At 63.3% G+C, this 16,902-nt stretch overlaps 1 protein-coding gene and 1 long non-coding RNA gene across 2 annotated transcripts; one reads left to right on the forward strand and one right to left on the reverse strand.

Moving 5' to 3' along the window:
- Positions 1-10,650: 10,650 nt before the first annotated feature.
- SOCS3 (suppressor of cytokine signaling 3) lies at positions 10,651-13,796 on the forward strand. The gene is made up of 2 exons (XM_080682518.1): positions 10,651-10,968; positions 11,513-13,796. Exon 2 carries the CDS (start codon positions 11,601-11,603, stop codon positions 12,279-12,281), a length of 681 nt encoding a protein of 226 aa, XP_080538644.1. The 5' UTR covers positions 10,651-10,968; positions 11,513-11,600; the 3' UTR covers positions 12,282-13,796.
- LOC308255291 lies at positions 13,718-16,431 on the reverse strand. Its single transcript, XR_013961326.1, has 4 exons — positions 15,682-16,431; positions 14,668-14,735; positions 14,487-14,558; positions 13,718-14,007 (listed from the first exon to the last, which is right to left on the reverse strand). It is a non-coding gene; the product is annotated as an uncharacterized lncRNA (long non-coding RNA).
- Positions 16,432-16,902: the final 471 nt, after the last annotated feature.

Below are 16,902 nucleotides of genomic sequence, written 5' to 3' on the forward strand. Positions count from 1 at the left end.
CTCCTCCCCTCCCTCTGTGAGCTGATCCTATTCCCTGGCTGATGGCCGTGTGGCTGGTCTCGGCCTCACCCCACGGGAGCCCTGAGGGCCTCCTGAGCTCTGAGCGCCCAGATGGGGCCCTGGCACCAGAGTGGGCTCCACGGGCACCGGCTTCACGGACGCACCCAGGGCAGGAGCTGGTCAACTCCAGAGCCGGCCGGCGCAGGCTTTCCACCCAGGGTGGGGACAGCAGGGGGGCTTGGCCATCCGGAGGTTTCCTGACCTTGACCTGCTGCACCCATCAGTCTGTAAAACGGTCAGCTAGGCCTGCCTTCCGGGGCTGCCTCGCCTGAGCCCTAGGCCTCCCTTCAGGCCACGGGCCCCGTTCCTGCCTCATTCTCCCGGGGTCTAGTCTCGCTGCTGAGCTGTTACGCTGATCGCTTCCAGTCCCTGAAGCCCGGTCCCTAAAACTAAGACCTGATGCCAGACTCCCTGGCATGAGGCAGGCTCTGTCCCCTCAGAGCGGGGCTTGGCAAACGTTTCCTTAAAAGGCCCAATAGCCAAAACCGGTTTGGCTCAGTGGATAGAGCGTCGGCCTGCAGACTGAAGGGTCCCAGGTTCGATTCCGGTCAAGGGCATGTAACTTGGTTGCGGGCACATCCCCAGTGGGAGGTGTGCAGGAGGCAGCTGGTCGATGTTTCTCTCTCATCGATGTTTCTGACTATCTATCACTCTTCCTTCCTCTCTGTAAAATATCAATAAAATATATTTAAAAAAATAAAAAAATAAATTAAAGGCCCAATAGCCCTCGTCGGTGTGGCTCAGTGGATAGAGCGTCAGCCTGCGGACCGAAGGGTCCCGGGTTCGATTCCGATCAAGGGCATGTACCTCGGTTGCAGGCTCCTCCCGGCCCAGGCCCTGGTCAGGGCTCGTGCTGGAGGCAACCAGTCGACGTGTTTCGCTCACATCGATGTTTCTCTCTGTCTTTCCCTCTCTCACTCTCCCTAAAAAATCCATGGAAAAATATCATATCCTCGGGCGAGGATTAACAACAAAAATAAAAATAACGAAATAAAAGGCCCCATTGTAAATATTTTACACTTCATGGTAAATGGCCAGATGGTACTCACTCAACCCTGGAGCCAAAGCAGCTGCAAGCAATACCAATAAATGTGGCTGTGCTGCCAATAAAACTTTATTTACAAAGACAGGTCCCCAGCTGGAGCACCATCATTTGCCACCCTCTGCTTTGGAAAACAGACTTCCCCTGAGTGGCCTAACACTGGGGTCTTCTGGCTCCAGGGCCTGAGGGGCGGGGCCTGAGTCAAGGGGAGCAGCGGGGAGGCCCTAGGACAGGGGTGGGCAAACTTTTTGACTCGAGGGCCACAATGGATTCTTAAACTGGACCGGAGGGCCGGAACAAAAGCATGGATGGAGTGTTTGTGTGAACTAATATAAATTCAAAGTAAAGGAGCGGAGGGGAGAGCAAGAGAACCGGATAGAACAGCCGGATCCGGCCCGCGGGCCGTAGTTTGCCCACGGCTGCCCTAGGAGCAGAAGGTTGCAAAGAACCAATTTGCCAAACACTGAAGCTCCAACCAACGACCTCCCCTGAGGGGTGGGGGCCCAAGCAAGCCTCTCGCATCCATCACCCCATCTTTCCAGGGTGGAAAATCTTGTCATCTGCAAAACAAAACCCCTATTGCACAAGGGCTCGCCGGCTGGCCACAGAGAGGCCGGGCGCAGCTGGCATTTCATTAACAAGAAGCCAGAGCCCGACTTTCTGGAAGTGCGTCCCCGGCAGAGCAGCTGGGTCGCTCCCATCCCGGGGAGATGCGCGCAGCTCCCGTTTCCAGGGCAGCTCGGCCTCTTGTGGCCTGGCAGGCTGCCAGGCGGCCCGGCGCGAGCTGCTGCCTCCTCGGATCCGGCCGCCAGGCGTGGGGAAGCATGGCCGGTGGCCACTTAGGTCCCAGGGAATCCCAGCTCCCTAGGGCTCGCTCGGGTGGCCAGGCCAGGGGCCGGGGGTGCACCCTGGGTGAGTGGGAGCAAGAGGCTGAGTGTGACCCCGGGCTAGCATCGGCCGTGTCCAGGGCAGGACACGTCTTGCTGGAGGCGACGCCCGTGCAGACGGGGCCCGGGCATGTGGGAGAGAAGCTCCGGACGCCCAGGCCTGGACTTGATTGATGTCCAGTTTCCTGGAGTTGAGGAGACAAATCCCCTGAAGTCAGTTGCCCTTCCTGCCCTTTAGCCTAGGAGACAAGGGGAGGTGGGAGGCCAGATCCCAGAAGCTCCTGGAAGGGAGGGGAGAGCAGTCGGGGTGGGGGGCGGGGCACGGGAGGGCGACTGTGATGGACTCTAGAGCCCAAGTCCCATCTCAAGGCCGACAGACTGCAGGCCACCGACGCCAAGTCATCTGATTTTCCCAAAGAAAGCCCCCCGTTCCGATGTGGATGTGAAATTTTCAGATTTTCAAATGTCTCACACTTTTTTTTTTTAAAATATATTTTATTGATATTTTACAGAGAGGAAGGGAGAGGGATAGAGAGCTAGAAACATCGATCAGCTGCCTCCTGCACACCTCCCACTGGGGATGTGCCCGCAACCAAGGTACATGCCCTTGACCGGAATCGAACCCGGGACCCTTCAGTCCGCAGGCCGACGCTCTATCCACTGAGCCAAACCGGTTTCGGCGAAAATGTCTCACACTTTTTTAAAAATTCTGCACAGCGCAGCCGGTGTGGCTCAGGGGTTGAGCATGGACCTATGAACCAGGAGGTCACCATTCCATTCCTGGTCAGGGGCACATGCCCGGGTGGCAGGCTGGATCCCCAGTGGGGGGCATGCAGGAGGCAGCCGATGAATGATTCTCTCTCACGGATGTTTCTCTCCTCTCTCCCTCTCCCTTCCTCTCTGAAATCAATAAAAATATTTTTAAAATAATAATAATAAATAAATAAAAACTCTGTACAGGCCCACCAATGTGTCTTTGGTCTGTATTTAGCCTGTGGCTCCCCACTTTGCACGCATCTTTTGGTCTGTAAAGACATGTCCCAGGTACCACGGGGAGGGGTGGGGGGCAGGGCAGTAATGGGAGACCACAGTTCACCAGTTTGTACCTCTTGAATGTTGAACCGCGGGACTCCATTGCCTGTTCAGAGAACGTGCCTGACCCACTCCCGCGGGTGGAATGGAGTAAAATATTCTCATCTTCTTCGCTCGTAGCCCCTCAGGTTCAACTGGGAAGCAGGGGACTGAGGCCTCCCGGGAGCAGGAGGGAGAGGGAGTCAGGAGTGACCGGCAGAAAGGACCCGTGGTGGCGGAGCGGGCACCTGGGGCTGGAGGCATGCAGGTCCCGGCTCTGCTCACTCCTGGCACCTGCATGCTGGGAGACCTGGGGAGGGGAGGGGACCTCTCCACGCCCCAGCTTCCCACCAGCCAGTGCGCATCACCTCCTCCGGGAATCAACCCCCTGGGACGCCTCCCCGTAGATGAGGGCTCAGGGTTAGGGTCCCACAGGCCCGAGGGCTTCTCCTTCGGAGCTCCTAGCGCAGTTGAGATGAACTAATCCTGACGGCGCTTGTGGTAAACTCTTGTCCAGGAAACCATCTAAAGCTGCATGAGACTGATCAACGGCAGACACCAGCTCTGTCTCTGACACATAGTAGGTGCTCAATAAGCACCTCAGGGGGGAAGGAAGGGAGGAAGGAAGGGAAGGAAGGGAGGAAGGAATGGAGGAAGGGAGGAAGGGAGGAAGGGAGGGAGGAAGGAAGGAAGGGAGGAAGAGGGAGGGAGGGAGGGAGGAAGGAAGGAAGGAAGGAAGGAAGGAAGGAAGGAAGGAAGGAAGGAAGGAAGGAAGGAAGGAAGGAAGAGGGAGGGAGGGAGGAAGGAAGGAAGGGAAGGAAAGGAGCTGAGCGTACAAAAACAGAAAAATGACAGTCCACCTCCCCCAGGACCCGGCAGCCGCCGCACTGCAGGGCGCTTAGGAAGTCCGAGCTGCGCTGGTGGGGAGGGGGGCACGGGAGAGGCCCCCCAGTGTCACCCTGGGAACCTCCCTCTGTCCCTGATGGCGACCCCCACCTCCCACTCCTCTGACCCACGTCCCTGCCTTGCCCGGATCGGTTTGTGACGAAGTGTGTGCCTCACGATGGGGAGGAGCCGGGGACCGTCCTAACGGCGTCACACCCTGGCCTGGAAGGGGGACGCGGAGGTCCTGGTGCAGACACCACCGCTGCAGGGAACCCCAGCGTCAGGGGCTCCCGGCCGCCCTGCTCCAGCGGGCAGCCGCCTGGTTACTGCAGGGCAGGCCAGGCAGCTGCACCACCTCCCCCCCACCCCGCCCCAGCCCCAGCTCTCCAGAGGCATCCGGACCCAGGGCCGGGCTCCCAGAAGCCAGCCACACCGCCAGCCCCTCCCGGGCTCTCCTGCTCTGGGCACTGCCACTTCAGCTCCAGGCACCGGGCCAGGCCTCCTCTGCATGGCAGCCCAGATGGTTTACCACAGCCTCGCTTCCCAGAACTGCCCGCTGCCCTGGTGTCTGTTCCGGGCGCAGGCGAAGGCGCCGGCCGGCGGGCACAGCACCACGGCGGCCCGTGGAGACTCCCACCCCCGCCCGGGCAGAGCAGCGCTCGGTGGCTCAGGGTCAGGGGAGATAACGGACTGGAAGCAGCTCCATCTTTCTCTACCCGCCCCCCTACCCCCAACTCACAACTTGGACCAGATGTGAACTCACAGAGCCACAGCGCTGGTGGGAAGAAAGCCCCTCCCCGCGGCACCCTCCTGAAGTCCCCACCCCCCCAGACCCTCTGTGGGTGGAAGGATGGGCCCCCAGGAACGGCCGGGAGCTCTGGCCCAGCCCAAGGCCAGCGGGTGGGAAGGAGGCAGCGGGGCGGGAGCGGGTGGGCGGCCGGCGGAGGGCGCAGCGGCTCTCCCCTCCCTCGGCGCTTTTTCTGGGAAATGCCAGAGGCCGGGCCTGGAATGTCAGGGCTGGAAAGAACTCCCGGCTCAGCCTTCCCACCACAAACCTTTTCATTAGCTCTGGGGCCCTCGGACAGGAACCCTTCCCTTCCCGCTGTCCCGGCCTGGCCCTCCGCCCGCCCACCGGATTAGCAGGAAAGAGAGAGAACAGGGGCGCCCCGCTGTGCGACCTCTACCCACCAGCACAAAGGTCACCTCTGCCCACCCTCCAGCCCGGTGGGGGGGCCTCAGATCAGAGGCTGAGATGCCCCAGGACCCAGCTGTCCAGGGAGCCGCCCGCAGCCTCAGGGGGACAGGGCTTCCTGGAGGCCCCGTGAGGGGCAGGCCCCCCAGCATCACCTCCTCGTGGGTGTGGAGAAAGGGGGGCCAGAGAAGGAGGCTTCCTTGCTTCCAGGACCTCCCCTCGAAGCACCATCCCCACGTGAAAGCACCGCCAGGCCTCGCCGGGGAGCGGCACCGTCAGTGAGAAACGTGTCACATCAGGCCACCCGCCCTCCGACCCAGGCTCCCTCCTGGTGCCAAAGAAAGCCCGCCCCGGGGCCTTGGCCTTGAGCAACTCTGCGGTCTGAGGCCAGTGTCCCAACCCCCGTGGCCGCAAAGGCAGCCACCAAACAATGGCCACCTTGGTGCCCGCCCCCGGGACTGGCCGCAGGACAGGAGAGGGTCCATGCGCTCGCCCAGCGGTGCCAGGGCTGCCCGGGACCAGCCCGAGGGAGCAGGGTTCCCATCCCTGAGGTTTGGGGAAGAGCTCCGGGGCCGTCACACGCCCATGAGTAAGTGGCGGCCCACAGGCAGCTGAAACCGCCGTGTACTTCCCCTCCGAGAGTGAATGTTATCTGTATGACCAAGCGCTTTGACTGGAAATGGGATTCTGACTTCATAGAAATTCTGCACGGGGAGAGATTAGGACCAGGCGGGGCCTCCCAAATCCCTTCCTCGGGAGAACGCTGGGCAGGGCCGGGGGCTCCTCCCGCAGAGCCCCCAGCAGGCAGGGAGGGTGAGAGGCCAGGTGACCTGCTGTCTGGCCCTCTCTTCCCGGGAAGCGGTGCCCCGGGACGGGAACGTGTCTGGTGTTGGAAAGCGGCTCCTCCCCCACTCTCCCAGCCACATCCAGTCCTCGCTCCCTTTGTCTGTGGATTAGCGGGCCTAGCGGTCCCCACCAATCCACCCACCCTCTCCCCCACTCTCCCAGCCACATCCAGTCCTCACTCCCTTTGTCTGTGGATTAGGGGGCCTAGCGGTCCCCACCAATCCACACACCCTCTCCCCCACTCTCCCAGCCACATCCAGTCCTCGCTCCCTTTGTCTGTGGATTAGCGGGCCTACCGGTCCCCACCAATCCACCCACCCTCTCCCCCACTCTCCCAGCCACATCCAGTCCTCACTCCCTTTGTCTGTGGATTAGCGGGCCTACCGGTCCCCACCAATCCACCCACCCTCTCCCCCACTCTCCCAGCCACATCCAGTCCTCGCTCCCTTGTCTGTGGATTAGCGGGCCTACTGATCCCCACCAATCCACCCACCCTCTCCCCCACTCTCCCAGCCACATCCAGTCCTCACTCCCTTTGTCTGTGGATTAGGGGGCCTAGCGGTCCCCACCAATCCACCCACCCTCTCCCCCACTCTCCCAGCCACATCCAGTCCTCACTCCCTTTGTCTGTGGATTAGCGGGCCTAGCGGTCCCCACCAATCCACCCACCCTCTCCCCCACTCTCCCAGCCACATCCAGTCCTCACTCCCTTTGTCTGTGGATTAGCGGGCCTACGGATCCCCACCAATCCACCCACCCTCTCCCCCATCAGAAGCCCACCACCCTGCCTCAGAGACTCCGGGGCCGCAGGGACCACGCTCTGGCTCACAAAGGAAACATCGGACACAGTCCGTGCGCTCGAGGTCCCGCCAGACAGCAGCAGAGCCGTCAGTCCAAGTGGAAGAGCCCCCTGGACGTTTAGGGTCTCCAGCGCCAAGTGTCACAGGGAAAGAGAAACCAGCCAAAGTGCGGGACACCGGTCCACCCGGAGGGAACCAACAGGCACAGACCCAGGTCCGGGCCACTCTGGAGTCGGGGGGGGGGGGGAGCTCCCTGGAGCTGCAGTGGGAGGGGTGGTGGGGCAGAGGCAGCTGGTGGGCTGGAGACGGAGCAGGGCCTTGGCCACACACTCGCTGAGAGGCCGGGACCACCCCAAAGGCGATGGGAAACCCTGGAGCGACCCGGCAGCCGGAGGGACGCTCGGTGGCTGCTGGACACAAGAGGACAGCTCGTGGGCAAGGACGCCCCGTCGGAGACGTGCAGCTCTCCAAACAGAGCGCCGCCCAGGGCCACGCCGCCCCCTGGCAGCCCACGCGCGCGGCTCTCTCTCCACAAAGGCTCCCGGGCTTTCGAAATAAGGATGGCTGCCATGCATGGAGCACTTCATACGTGCAAGACACTCTTCCAAGCGTTTCTTTTCTTTTCTTTTATTCTAAGCATTGTGCACAGATTCATTCATTGAGTCCTCACAACTGCTGGATGGGGTAGGCACTGCTACCAGCCCACTTTACCGGCAAGGAAAGCAGGCACAGCTGGGGGAGTAAGTCCCCAAGGTCACCCAGTGACTGGGTGGCAGAGCGGGGCCAGCGGTCCAGTCTCCTGAGTTGGCACACAGGGGGCCCAGCCCCCCTCCCCGCTGCGTGTCCTGACTTCCTCCAGCCCCGTCAGGGTCCTGGGCGTCCTTGCTGCCCTCCCCTCTGCTCTCCCATCAGCCCTGTACTCTTGGCCCCCGCTGAGCTCCCTGCCACCCATGCAGCCCTTGCTGCCCGGCCTCCCTAGAGCCTGGGCTCGCCTGGGTCCCAAACTGCTGTCCATAGGGTCCACCCACGCTGCTGTCCATAGGGTCCACCCACACTGCTGTCCATAGGGTCCACCCACACTGCTGTCCATAGGGTCCACCCACGCTGCTGTCCATAGGGTCCACCCACACTGCTGTCCATAGGGTCCACCCACACTGCTGTCCATAGGGTCCACCCACACTGCTGTCCATAGGGTCCACCCACGCTGCTGTCCATAGGGTCCACCCACACTGCTGTCCATAGGGTCCACCCACACTGCTGTCCATAGGGTCCACCCACACTGCTGTCCATAGGGTCCACCCACACTGCTGTCCATAGGGTCCACCCACGCTGCTGTCCATAGGGTCCACCCACGCTGCTGTCCATAGGGTCCACCCACACTGCTGTCCATAGGGTCCACCCACGCTGCTGTCCATAGGGTCCACCCACACTGCTGTCCACAGGACCCACCTGTCCCAGCGGTCTCTCCACCTAGACTGGAATTCCCAGAGCTCCAGGCTGTTCCTTTCTATCACTCCCCGCTTCGATCGCCTCCTCCTTCCGCTCCCCAAATGAGCCATCACCGTCTCACAGCGTCATCATCACCCCCAGCCCTTTCTCAGGGCACTCGGCACTTGGGGGTAGCGGGAGGGGGGCCGGGAATCCCACGTCTCTCACCTCGCCTGTCTCTCCGCCGGATTCACCCCGCACGGCACGCCGTCCGTCTTCCCAGCACTCTGCCCCGGCCTGGCAAAAGCAGGCACTCAGCGAGGGTTTGTGGGATGGATGAATGAACCTGCCTTGTGTCAGAGCATTATAATTTACAAAGCACTTTCTCATCCATTAACTCAAGGGCTATTCCTTGCGAGTCTTCCTCGTCCCCCATGAGGCTCCGCACAGAAGTGTGTGCTCACGGCGCAGCCTCCTCCGAAGAATCAATGGCGGAGGAAAAGAACGGACTCCCGATTCCAGGGGGAAGGAGAATCCATTCCATCAGCCCACACGCATCTTGAGGGCAAAGACCCGGTCTGATTCGTCTTCATCGTTCAGTGCCCAGCGCCATGCCTGCTGCATAGAACCCCCTTTTGTGAAGCGTGCTCCCCTCTGCAGACGTAACACGAGCACTCCGTGCTGCTGGGCTCCGCTAGGCCCGGAGGAGGGCGAGCTGGACGGATGGCTTCCCTGCCTAGCGCTCTCTGACCTTGTGGGGTCTGTTCATCTCAGACGTCTGATGGGAAAAGGTTACTATTCCTCTTTTGCATAAAGCAAAGCAGAGTCTCAGAGAGCCTGCATGATGTCCTGCCCATATCTCAGAGTTCCCCCAACATGTGTGGGGGGACAGGTGATGGCACAGTGGCAAAGGCTGTGGGGTCCTATGGGCTCCCCCAGAAGCAAAAGGGCCAGGTCCCCGTTCTAGACTCCCAGGCTGCCCTGGTGTTGTCGGTGCCTCTCCTTCCTGTCTGGCTCCTTCTCTTCAGATGTGGCGCCAGGGAGAGGGCAGGACCCAGAGACCACAGCCAGGGTGTGTGTGGGGGGGGGGGGGGAAGGTGGTGCTGGCAGTGCCGCTGGTGCTCAGGGGTCTCCAGCGCCCACTACCTGCTTGGGGACAGATTGCAAAACGTTCCATCCTCCTACAGCGGGCGCGATGCCCAAGCCACCCACACCCATGCCAGTGGGACCGCGCGCATGTTCACCTCAATGGCACCAGGTCTCCCCGCCCCCCCCCCTCGTCCCCCAGAGATCAGAGCCCCTACTCAGAGGTGGCAGGGGGGCACATTCCAGGCTGTGCTGGGCCATGCTTTCTGAAATGTCGCCCCTGCCGGACTTTTATTTCCAGGTCTGATTCCGGACGGTGATGCGAATTGTCCGGGGCGGGGGGGAGGGGAGGGAGGGGGGCTGAGGTCCCCCGCGCCAGCTCCTGAGCCAGCCTCCGGGCGGCCCCCTGCGGTTTCCATTCCAGGGCTTTGGGGGCGCAGCACCGAACTCCACTCCACCTCCGAGACCCCATGGCGCCCTCTAGCGGACGCGGGGTGCAGCCCTCGCTCGCCCTCGGGCCAGTCCAGCCGGGAAAGCGCACCTCGCCGACCCACAGCCCACCACGCAGGTCTGGAGACCACGACGTGAGCGAAGCGGCTGTTTATCTGTCTTGGTGGTGGCAGGCGGCACCTTGTCGGCGTCCGCAGCGAAACTGGCCATGGGCCCTGGGCCGAGGCCGGACAGCGGCCACGCCACGCAGCTGCGTCCCCTCCAACCCTGGGACTCGGGCTTTGCCTCGGGGACGTGCCCACAGGTGACCATCGCGCGCCCCCTCCAACTCCCAGATCCGGCCTCCGTTTCGCGGCCCGACTTTAGGGTGTCCCCAGGTTCCCTTTCGGCAGGCCGGGGCCTCACGGGGCCTCGATCGGGACCTCGGGTGGGCCCGGGTGCGGGCGAGGGGGCGTCCCCGCGAGGTCCGAGAAGGGACGGGGAGCCGGGGCCTCCCAGCCTCCTGGAACTGCCCGCGCTCCCGGCGCGGCGCCCCCGCCTCTGCCAGAAACCAGCCTTCTTAGAAGGGAGGGAGGAAGGCAGGCAGGGAGGGAGGGGAAAGTGTGAATGAGAAGTTGGGGGCGGAGCGCGCGGGGGGAGGGGCCGCTGCCAGGAACGCGCCGCTGAGGCTGGCGCCGTGCCCGCCGGCCGCTAGCGTCGCGCTTTGTCTCCGCGCGCGTCTCTGCCGGCCCCCGGCGCGGCCCGGCCCGCCCTCGGCCGCGGCCCCTCCCTCCCCGCGCGCAGCCTTTCATTGCTGCGAGTAGTGACTAAACATTACAAGAAGGCCGGCCACGCAGTTCCAGGAATCGCGGGGGGCGGGGCCCGGCGTCCCTAGTATATATTCGCCAGCTTGGCCTCCGCGGCGGCTCCGACTCGGACTCTCCGCGCTGCTGCTGCTGCTGCCGCCGCCGCCGCCGCCACCGCGCGACTCCCGGTCCGCACGCCGCCCGCCCGCAGCCCGCGCCACGGCCCCCACCTCTCCCCGGCCCGACCGACCCCGGGCTGCGCGGGGAGCCAGGCGGACGCCCGAGCAAAACCCGAGGGACGCACGAGGGAGGGCTCCATTGTGGACTTCACCGCCGCCAACATCTGGGCGAAGTGCGGGCCACCGCTGGCCGCCGCCTCACCTGGGGGACCGTAGGAGTCTCAGCCCCAAGGCCGGAGACTTCAGTTTGGGATCAGGTAGGAAGGAGGGGCGCGCAGCGGAGGGGGTGGCCCTGGCTAGTCCCGGGAGCTTTCCCGGTTTCCCCTCCCTTTCCAGGGTCTTTCCCGGCAGGGAGGGGACGAGGTAGGAGGCAGAGCGGATGGGAGTCGGAGATCCCAGGTTCCCGGAATACCCAGGCTGGGGCCCTCGGGCTTCTCACGCCCTCCCCCCGCGCACCCTCTCCCCGCAAAGCCTCGGGTTTCTTCCTCGGTCCCTGCCGCCCTGAGCCACCGGACTGAGCGGCGCCCAGAACGTCCCGGGGCCCTTTCCTGCTTCCCACCCCAGCCACGCTCCTGGAGACCCAACTTCCGCGCCCGAGTGGAACTCGGGGACTGCCTGGGTGCCGCCACCCGCCGGCGCGACGAGGGCCGGGCGCGCTCCGCGGGGTACCTGGGTCGGAGCGAGGGCCCGGCCAGGACCTCCAGGGTGCCCGGCCGCTCGGGGGAGGCGCAGGCACTGGGGCGGGCCGGGCGCGCTGGAGGGTTCCGGGCACTCACGCGGCGCTCTCCTTCCTCCCTGCAGCCCCCCGGGATGCAGTAGCGGCCGCTGTTCGGAGGCCGCCGAGCAGCTGCAGCCGCCGCCGCGCAGATCCACGCTGGCTCCGTGCGCCATGGTCACCCACAGCAAGTTTCCCGCCGCCGGGATGAGCCGCCCCCTGGACACCAGCCTGCGCCTCAAGACCTTCAGCTCCAAGAGCGAGTACCAGCTGGTGGTGAACGCCGTGCGCAAGCTGCAGGAGAGCGGCTTCTACTGGAGCGCCGTGACGGGCGGCGAGGCGAACCTGCTGCTCAGCGCCGAGCCCGCCGGCACCTTCCTCATCCGCGACAGCTCGGACCAGCGCCACTTCTTCACGCTCAGCGTCAAGACGCAGTCGGGGACCAAGAACCTGCGCATCCAGTGCGAGGGCGGCAGCTTCTCTCTGCAGAGCGACCCGCGCAGCACGCAGCCCGTGCCCCGCTTCGACTGCGTGCTCAAACTGGTGCACCACTACATGCCGCCCCCGCCGGGCGCCGCCTCCTTCCCCTCGCCCCCGACGGAACCCGCCTCCGAGGTGCCCGAACAGCCGCCCGCCCAGCCGCTCCCCGGGAACCCCCCCAGGAGAGCCTATTACATCTACTCGGGAGGCGAGAAGATCCCTCTGGTCCTGAGCCGGCCGCTTTCCTCCAACGTGGCCACCCTCCAACATCTCTGTCGGAAGACGGTCAACGGCCACTTGGACTCCTATGAGAAAGTCACCCAGCTGCCTGGCCCCATTAGGGAGTTCCTGGACCAGTACGACGCTCCGCTTTAAGGAGCAAAGGGCAGGGGTCCCCTCTTCTCCGTGGCACACGGCCCAAGCACAAGAATCCAGTGGAGAGAGTCCTGCCCCCTCCCTAGGGCCCTCCCCCTGCAGAATGGGGCAGGCGGGACCTGGCGTGTGTGGGAGGGAAGGGGAGTGCCACCGGAGCGCCCCGCCCCCACTCCGGCCCCGTGGCCAGAAGGGACCACTTCAGCGACAGCCGTGGATGGATGCTCCTCTCCTCTCCGCCTCCTTTCCGCGTGCTGAACTAGTGAGAACTGCCGGGGAACCCGTACACTTTCCAAAGGAACTTGTTTGCTCTTTGATTTGGTTTTAAACACGGCTTTAATCCTGAGCAAGTCTCAGGCCTGGGAAAGGGTGGGCCAGAGAGGGCGCCTCCGGGGCCCCAGGGCTACAGGCTGGCCACTCCCACCGCCCAGCCCAGGTGAGGAGGGTGGCTGCGTGCTCCGCCCCCGGCTCTGGAGAGAAGGCCAAGGGGTGGCCTGAAGGGTACCGTTCCGCTCCCTCCCCCTTGGGACAGACAGTCACCAGGGAACACAGGTCCTAGAGTCTATGGAGTGCTCAGGAGCCCGGGGCCCTTCCCCCGTTTTAAGGGGGAAGTGGCATTTAAAGGGGGAGGGATGGACAGGCTGGTCAGTTATTCCCCCCCTACCCCTCACACTATACCTTCCAGCACCTGGGGGCTGCGGGAGATGGAGGAGAGGAGCCATCTTTGACCCCTGATCCTGGCCAGAGAAGATGGAGGGTTCTACTCTGTGCCTCCTATGTCTGGCGCAGAGATTTGCCTTAAACGCTCCCTGTCCCATGGACAGGGACTGGCACACAAGCCACACACTCAGCCAATCCAGGCCGAGGCCAAGGGATTCTCAGAGGGCAGGCCGCCGGCCAGTGCGGGGAGGTGGGGGCAGAGGTGGATGGCCACCCCTTCCCGCGGAGCCTGTCACAGGTGCGTCCTGGTGCCTGGGGCTCTGGCCCGAGCACAGCCACCAGGCCCTCCACAGCCCCAGGCCCTGCACAGTGCTCCCCTCTCACTCGGGAAACTGTGTGGAGCCATCCATCAGAGGCCGGACACCTGCCCCCCCCACCCTCCCCGGGCGGCTGCTCCACAATAGCACTGATTGGTGAAAACTTACAGGAATGTAGCAGCAATGGAATTACCTGGAATTGTTTTTTTTGGGGGGTGGGGGGAAGACGAAACACAGTTTTCTGTGTCGGGTATTGGTCTGGATGGGGCAACTGTGTGTTGGGGTTTTTCTTTTTTTTTCGTTATTTTGGTTTTTGTTTTGTTTTGGGTTTTTTTTTATGATGTTTACAACCTGCCTCACTGTCTTTTATAAAGATTCCACCTCCAGTCCTCTCCCTTCCCCCCACCCAGGCCTTCAAGGCTGTTAGGAGATGCTTGAACTAAACAAAATACCAATCCAAGTCAAACTTTGCACATATTTATATTTATATTCGAAAAGAAACATTTCAGTAATTTATAATAAAGAGCACTATTTTTTAATGAAAAACATGACTTGAGCCTTTCTCCCCGCCTCCCCGCCCCTCCCCCCCTTCGCTGCCTTGCTTTCTCTTTCACACACACCCACACTCCGTGCCCAGGGGAGCGCGAGGGAGCGCCACCCTCCGCAGTCCTGCCCTCTTGCGGCCCTGGCGTCCTCGGCGCCTCTTCACGTCACTCTACCCGGAGGGTAATTCCTGCTCGTCTGATTCAGATCTGACCAGAATATGCAAAGCAAGTTCGAAGGAAGCGTTAGCGCTTCAAAGGGCTTGCAGGGAGCAAGCTGAGCTGTGGTCAAAGCTTTTAGAGGCTCCAAGCTATTAGAGGCGCTCAGGTCCTTGGCAGGGAGGTTTTCCGAGAAAGCCAGACTACAGGGTCCTGGTGGTGACCCTTGACCTCGGCGTAGCTGGGTTCACGGGAGGTGGGGCTCTCCTCGGGCTCTGCTCCCCACACCTCCAGCTGCCCACCTAGTTGCTTGGAGCCCCAGCCTGAGCAGTGGATGGGGTCCCCGACCTCCCAATAGGACCATCTCCTCCTCTAGTTCTTTGGTTCCGGCTCCGGGGCCTTTGGAGACCACCTGGATTAACCTCCCCAGCCACCCCCCCCCCCAGGCTGATGTTCTCACCCCCACATTCCCAGGCACAGCTGTGTGTTCGTGGGAGCAGGGACTTGGACCGGTCACTTCTGATGCCTACCTAGAACGGTGCTCAGTAAATATTTGTGGACTCACTGGGGGCAGCCACTCAGGTTCACAGAGGTGAAGCAACCTGCCAAGGGCACGCCATTCGGGAATGTGGGAAAGGCACAGGCGCGAACCTAGGAGCATTCTTCCCAACGCCCAGGCCTCGCGGCGGCTCCCGAGCACTGAGTGTTTACCTGCCCAGGCTGCCCCTGCGGGGAACGCCAGGTTAGGTGGCCAGGACTCGGGTCTCAGCACTCAGGTTCTGCAAAAAACAAACAAAAGATCCCTCTCTGTGGCATTTCCTTCCCCGCTTCCTCCTCCCCCAAGTCCCCTAGACCCGACCGACTAGGGATGACTGGCAGCCCCAAGTCAGGGGCCCAGTCCCCATCCCTGAGCCGCAAACGCCTGAAACAAGCTGCAGGCCCCGACAAGCGGCTCCAGGACCCAGCGTCCAAAAGGCACCGAGGGTAAATAAACAACATCGTGTTTCTTTCCCATTTCCTGACCTTTTGAGGAAAATAAACTACAGTGACCAGGCCAGGCGTCACTCTGTCCGCTGAGTGGACAGAGTGCGTAGGAACCCCACGAGAGAGACCCCCGCCTCTGCGACCGGGAACACAGGCCAGATAACGTCACCTTCCCAGGGCACCAGGTCAGGTGAGGGCACCCAGTGGGGCCCGGCTCCCCAGCGCCTCCTGGGAGGATGAGAGCCTGGGAAACTTCTGGCAGGCTCTTTCCCTGCCCTGGGCTGCCAGTCAGCCACCATCTGCCTTCCAGGGCACCTTGAACCTGGAGCACAGAAAGGCCCCTCCCAGCTCAGAAGGCAGCTGTTAGCCGGGGTGTCCAGTTAGGGCCCACAGGACCCTAACAAAAGGGAGTGGCCTGGACCCCTGGCTGAAGGAAGATCCCTGACCCCTGACCCCTTTCCCTTGATGACTACCCCAGCCTCTTCCCATCTCGCCTTCTGTCTCCTCCGTTTCCAGTCCACAGACGGGGTTACCCCCTGGTTTTGCTCACAAGGAAACTGAGTTCCAGAGAGGGAAAGCAACTTGCTTGAGGTCACACAGCAAGCCGGTGGCCAAGGCAGAGCAAGAGCAAGAATCCCTCCCATAGCCCCTCGGGGTTCCTTCAAGCACGTCCCTCCTCCTCCTCCTCCTCCTCTCCTGTGGCAAAGATCTCCCAGTTCTTTCAGGGGCAGACACCCCCACCTCCAAAGGACTTCATGGGGGGCTCTCTGCCCTGGCGCTGGAGGAGGGGTGCCGCCTGGATCCAGGATTTGACCGAGAAGCATCCTGCAGGGCGTCGGGACAATTCCCGGTGGTTTCAGCTGGTACCAATGCCTCCGTGGCTTCAGGAAGAGCACAGCTGGGGTCCCCCGGCCCCTGGATGGGGGGAGCTCGCCACGCCCCGCACTGTGCCCTGGCTGCTGTGGACTGTAAGAATCCACCCCAAGAGGCCCTACCTCTCTCCCCCGGCGCTGTTTGGGGGCGGGCTTCCCGAGGAGGGAGAGGCAGGAATGGGAAACCGAAGGCCTGCTCTGGGGGCTGGGAGGAAGGAGGCCCAGCCGGGGAGCTGGGGGGAAAGTGTGCCCGGGGGAGGGGGCGCCGCGGCGGACCGGCCGAGGGAGGGAGGGAGGGAGGGAGAGCCACGCAGGGAGTCTAAGCAGAGACAAGTCTGCAGGGTGGGGGCCGGCGTGCACGGGAGCGGACCGGGAACACCGGGAAGACCGAGGCCGACAGTGGGAAGAGTCGGGTCCGGGGCGCACCTTCCCGGGACGCGTCCCGCCCACTCCGATGCGGGCGGGCGGGCAGGCGCGTCGCTCCCAGGCCGCCCTGTGCCAGGAAGAGGCGCTTCCCGGACCCGCGGGAGCCCCGGCGGAGCTATGCGAGGAATGTCCACGCCGAGCACGGGCGGCGGCACCTCCGGGGCCCGCGCGGCCGCCGCCGCCGCCGCCGCCGAGCGAGCCTGCGCGCCGAGAGGCCCCGCCCCCGCGCCGCCCGCAGAGCGCGGTCGCCATGGCAACGGGATTACAGGCGCAGAGTGCTGTTTATTCTCAGCCGAGTGCCAGGAAACGCGGCCGGGAGGCTGCCAGGCGCACCTCCCAGGGGCGGGGGGCGGGAGAGGGAGGAGCGAGGGTGGGCCGGCGCGCGCGGGCTCCGCGGGGAGGGAGCGGGTCCCTGGAGGTCGCTGACCCCTCGGAGGGGGCGCTGCTCAGAAAGCACCGACTCTTTCCCGGAGGGGATCAAGTTTTCTGGTCCCAGGGGAGCCCAGTCCCCCTCCAGGCAGCAGAGGCCTCCCCACCCCCACTCTCTATCCGGAGATCCTGTTCTTGCAGCCCCGGGCCCCCTCACCTCCAGCCCCTCCCTCCCTCCCTCATTTGTTCCCTCAGCAGATACTTCTTGGACACATCCTGTGCGTCAGGGAATTGC

This window comes from Plecotus auritus (genome assembly GCF_963455305.1).
Source record: "Plecotus auritus genome assembly, chromosome: 7".
Lineage (NCBI taxonomy): Eukaryota > Metazoa > Chordata > Mammalia > Chiroptera > Vespertilionidae > Plecotus > Plecotus auritus.

What these genes read in the sequence shown, in the direction of transcription:
- SOCS3 (XM_080682518.1), top strand. Translation starts at nt 11,601, where the DNA reads ATGGTCACCCACAGCAAGTTTCCCGCCGCCGGGATGAGCCGCCCCCTG.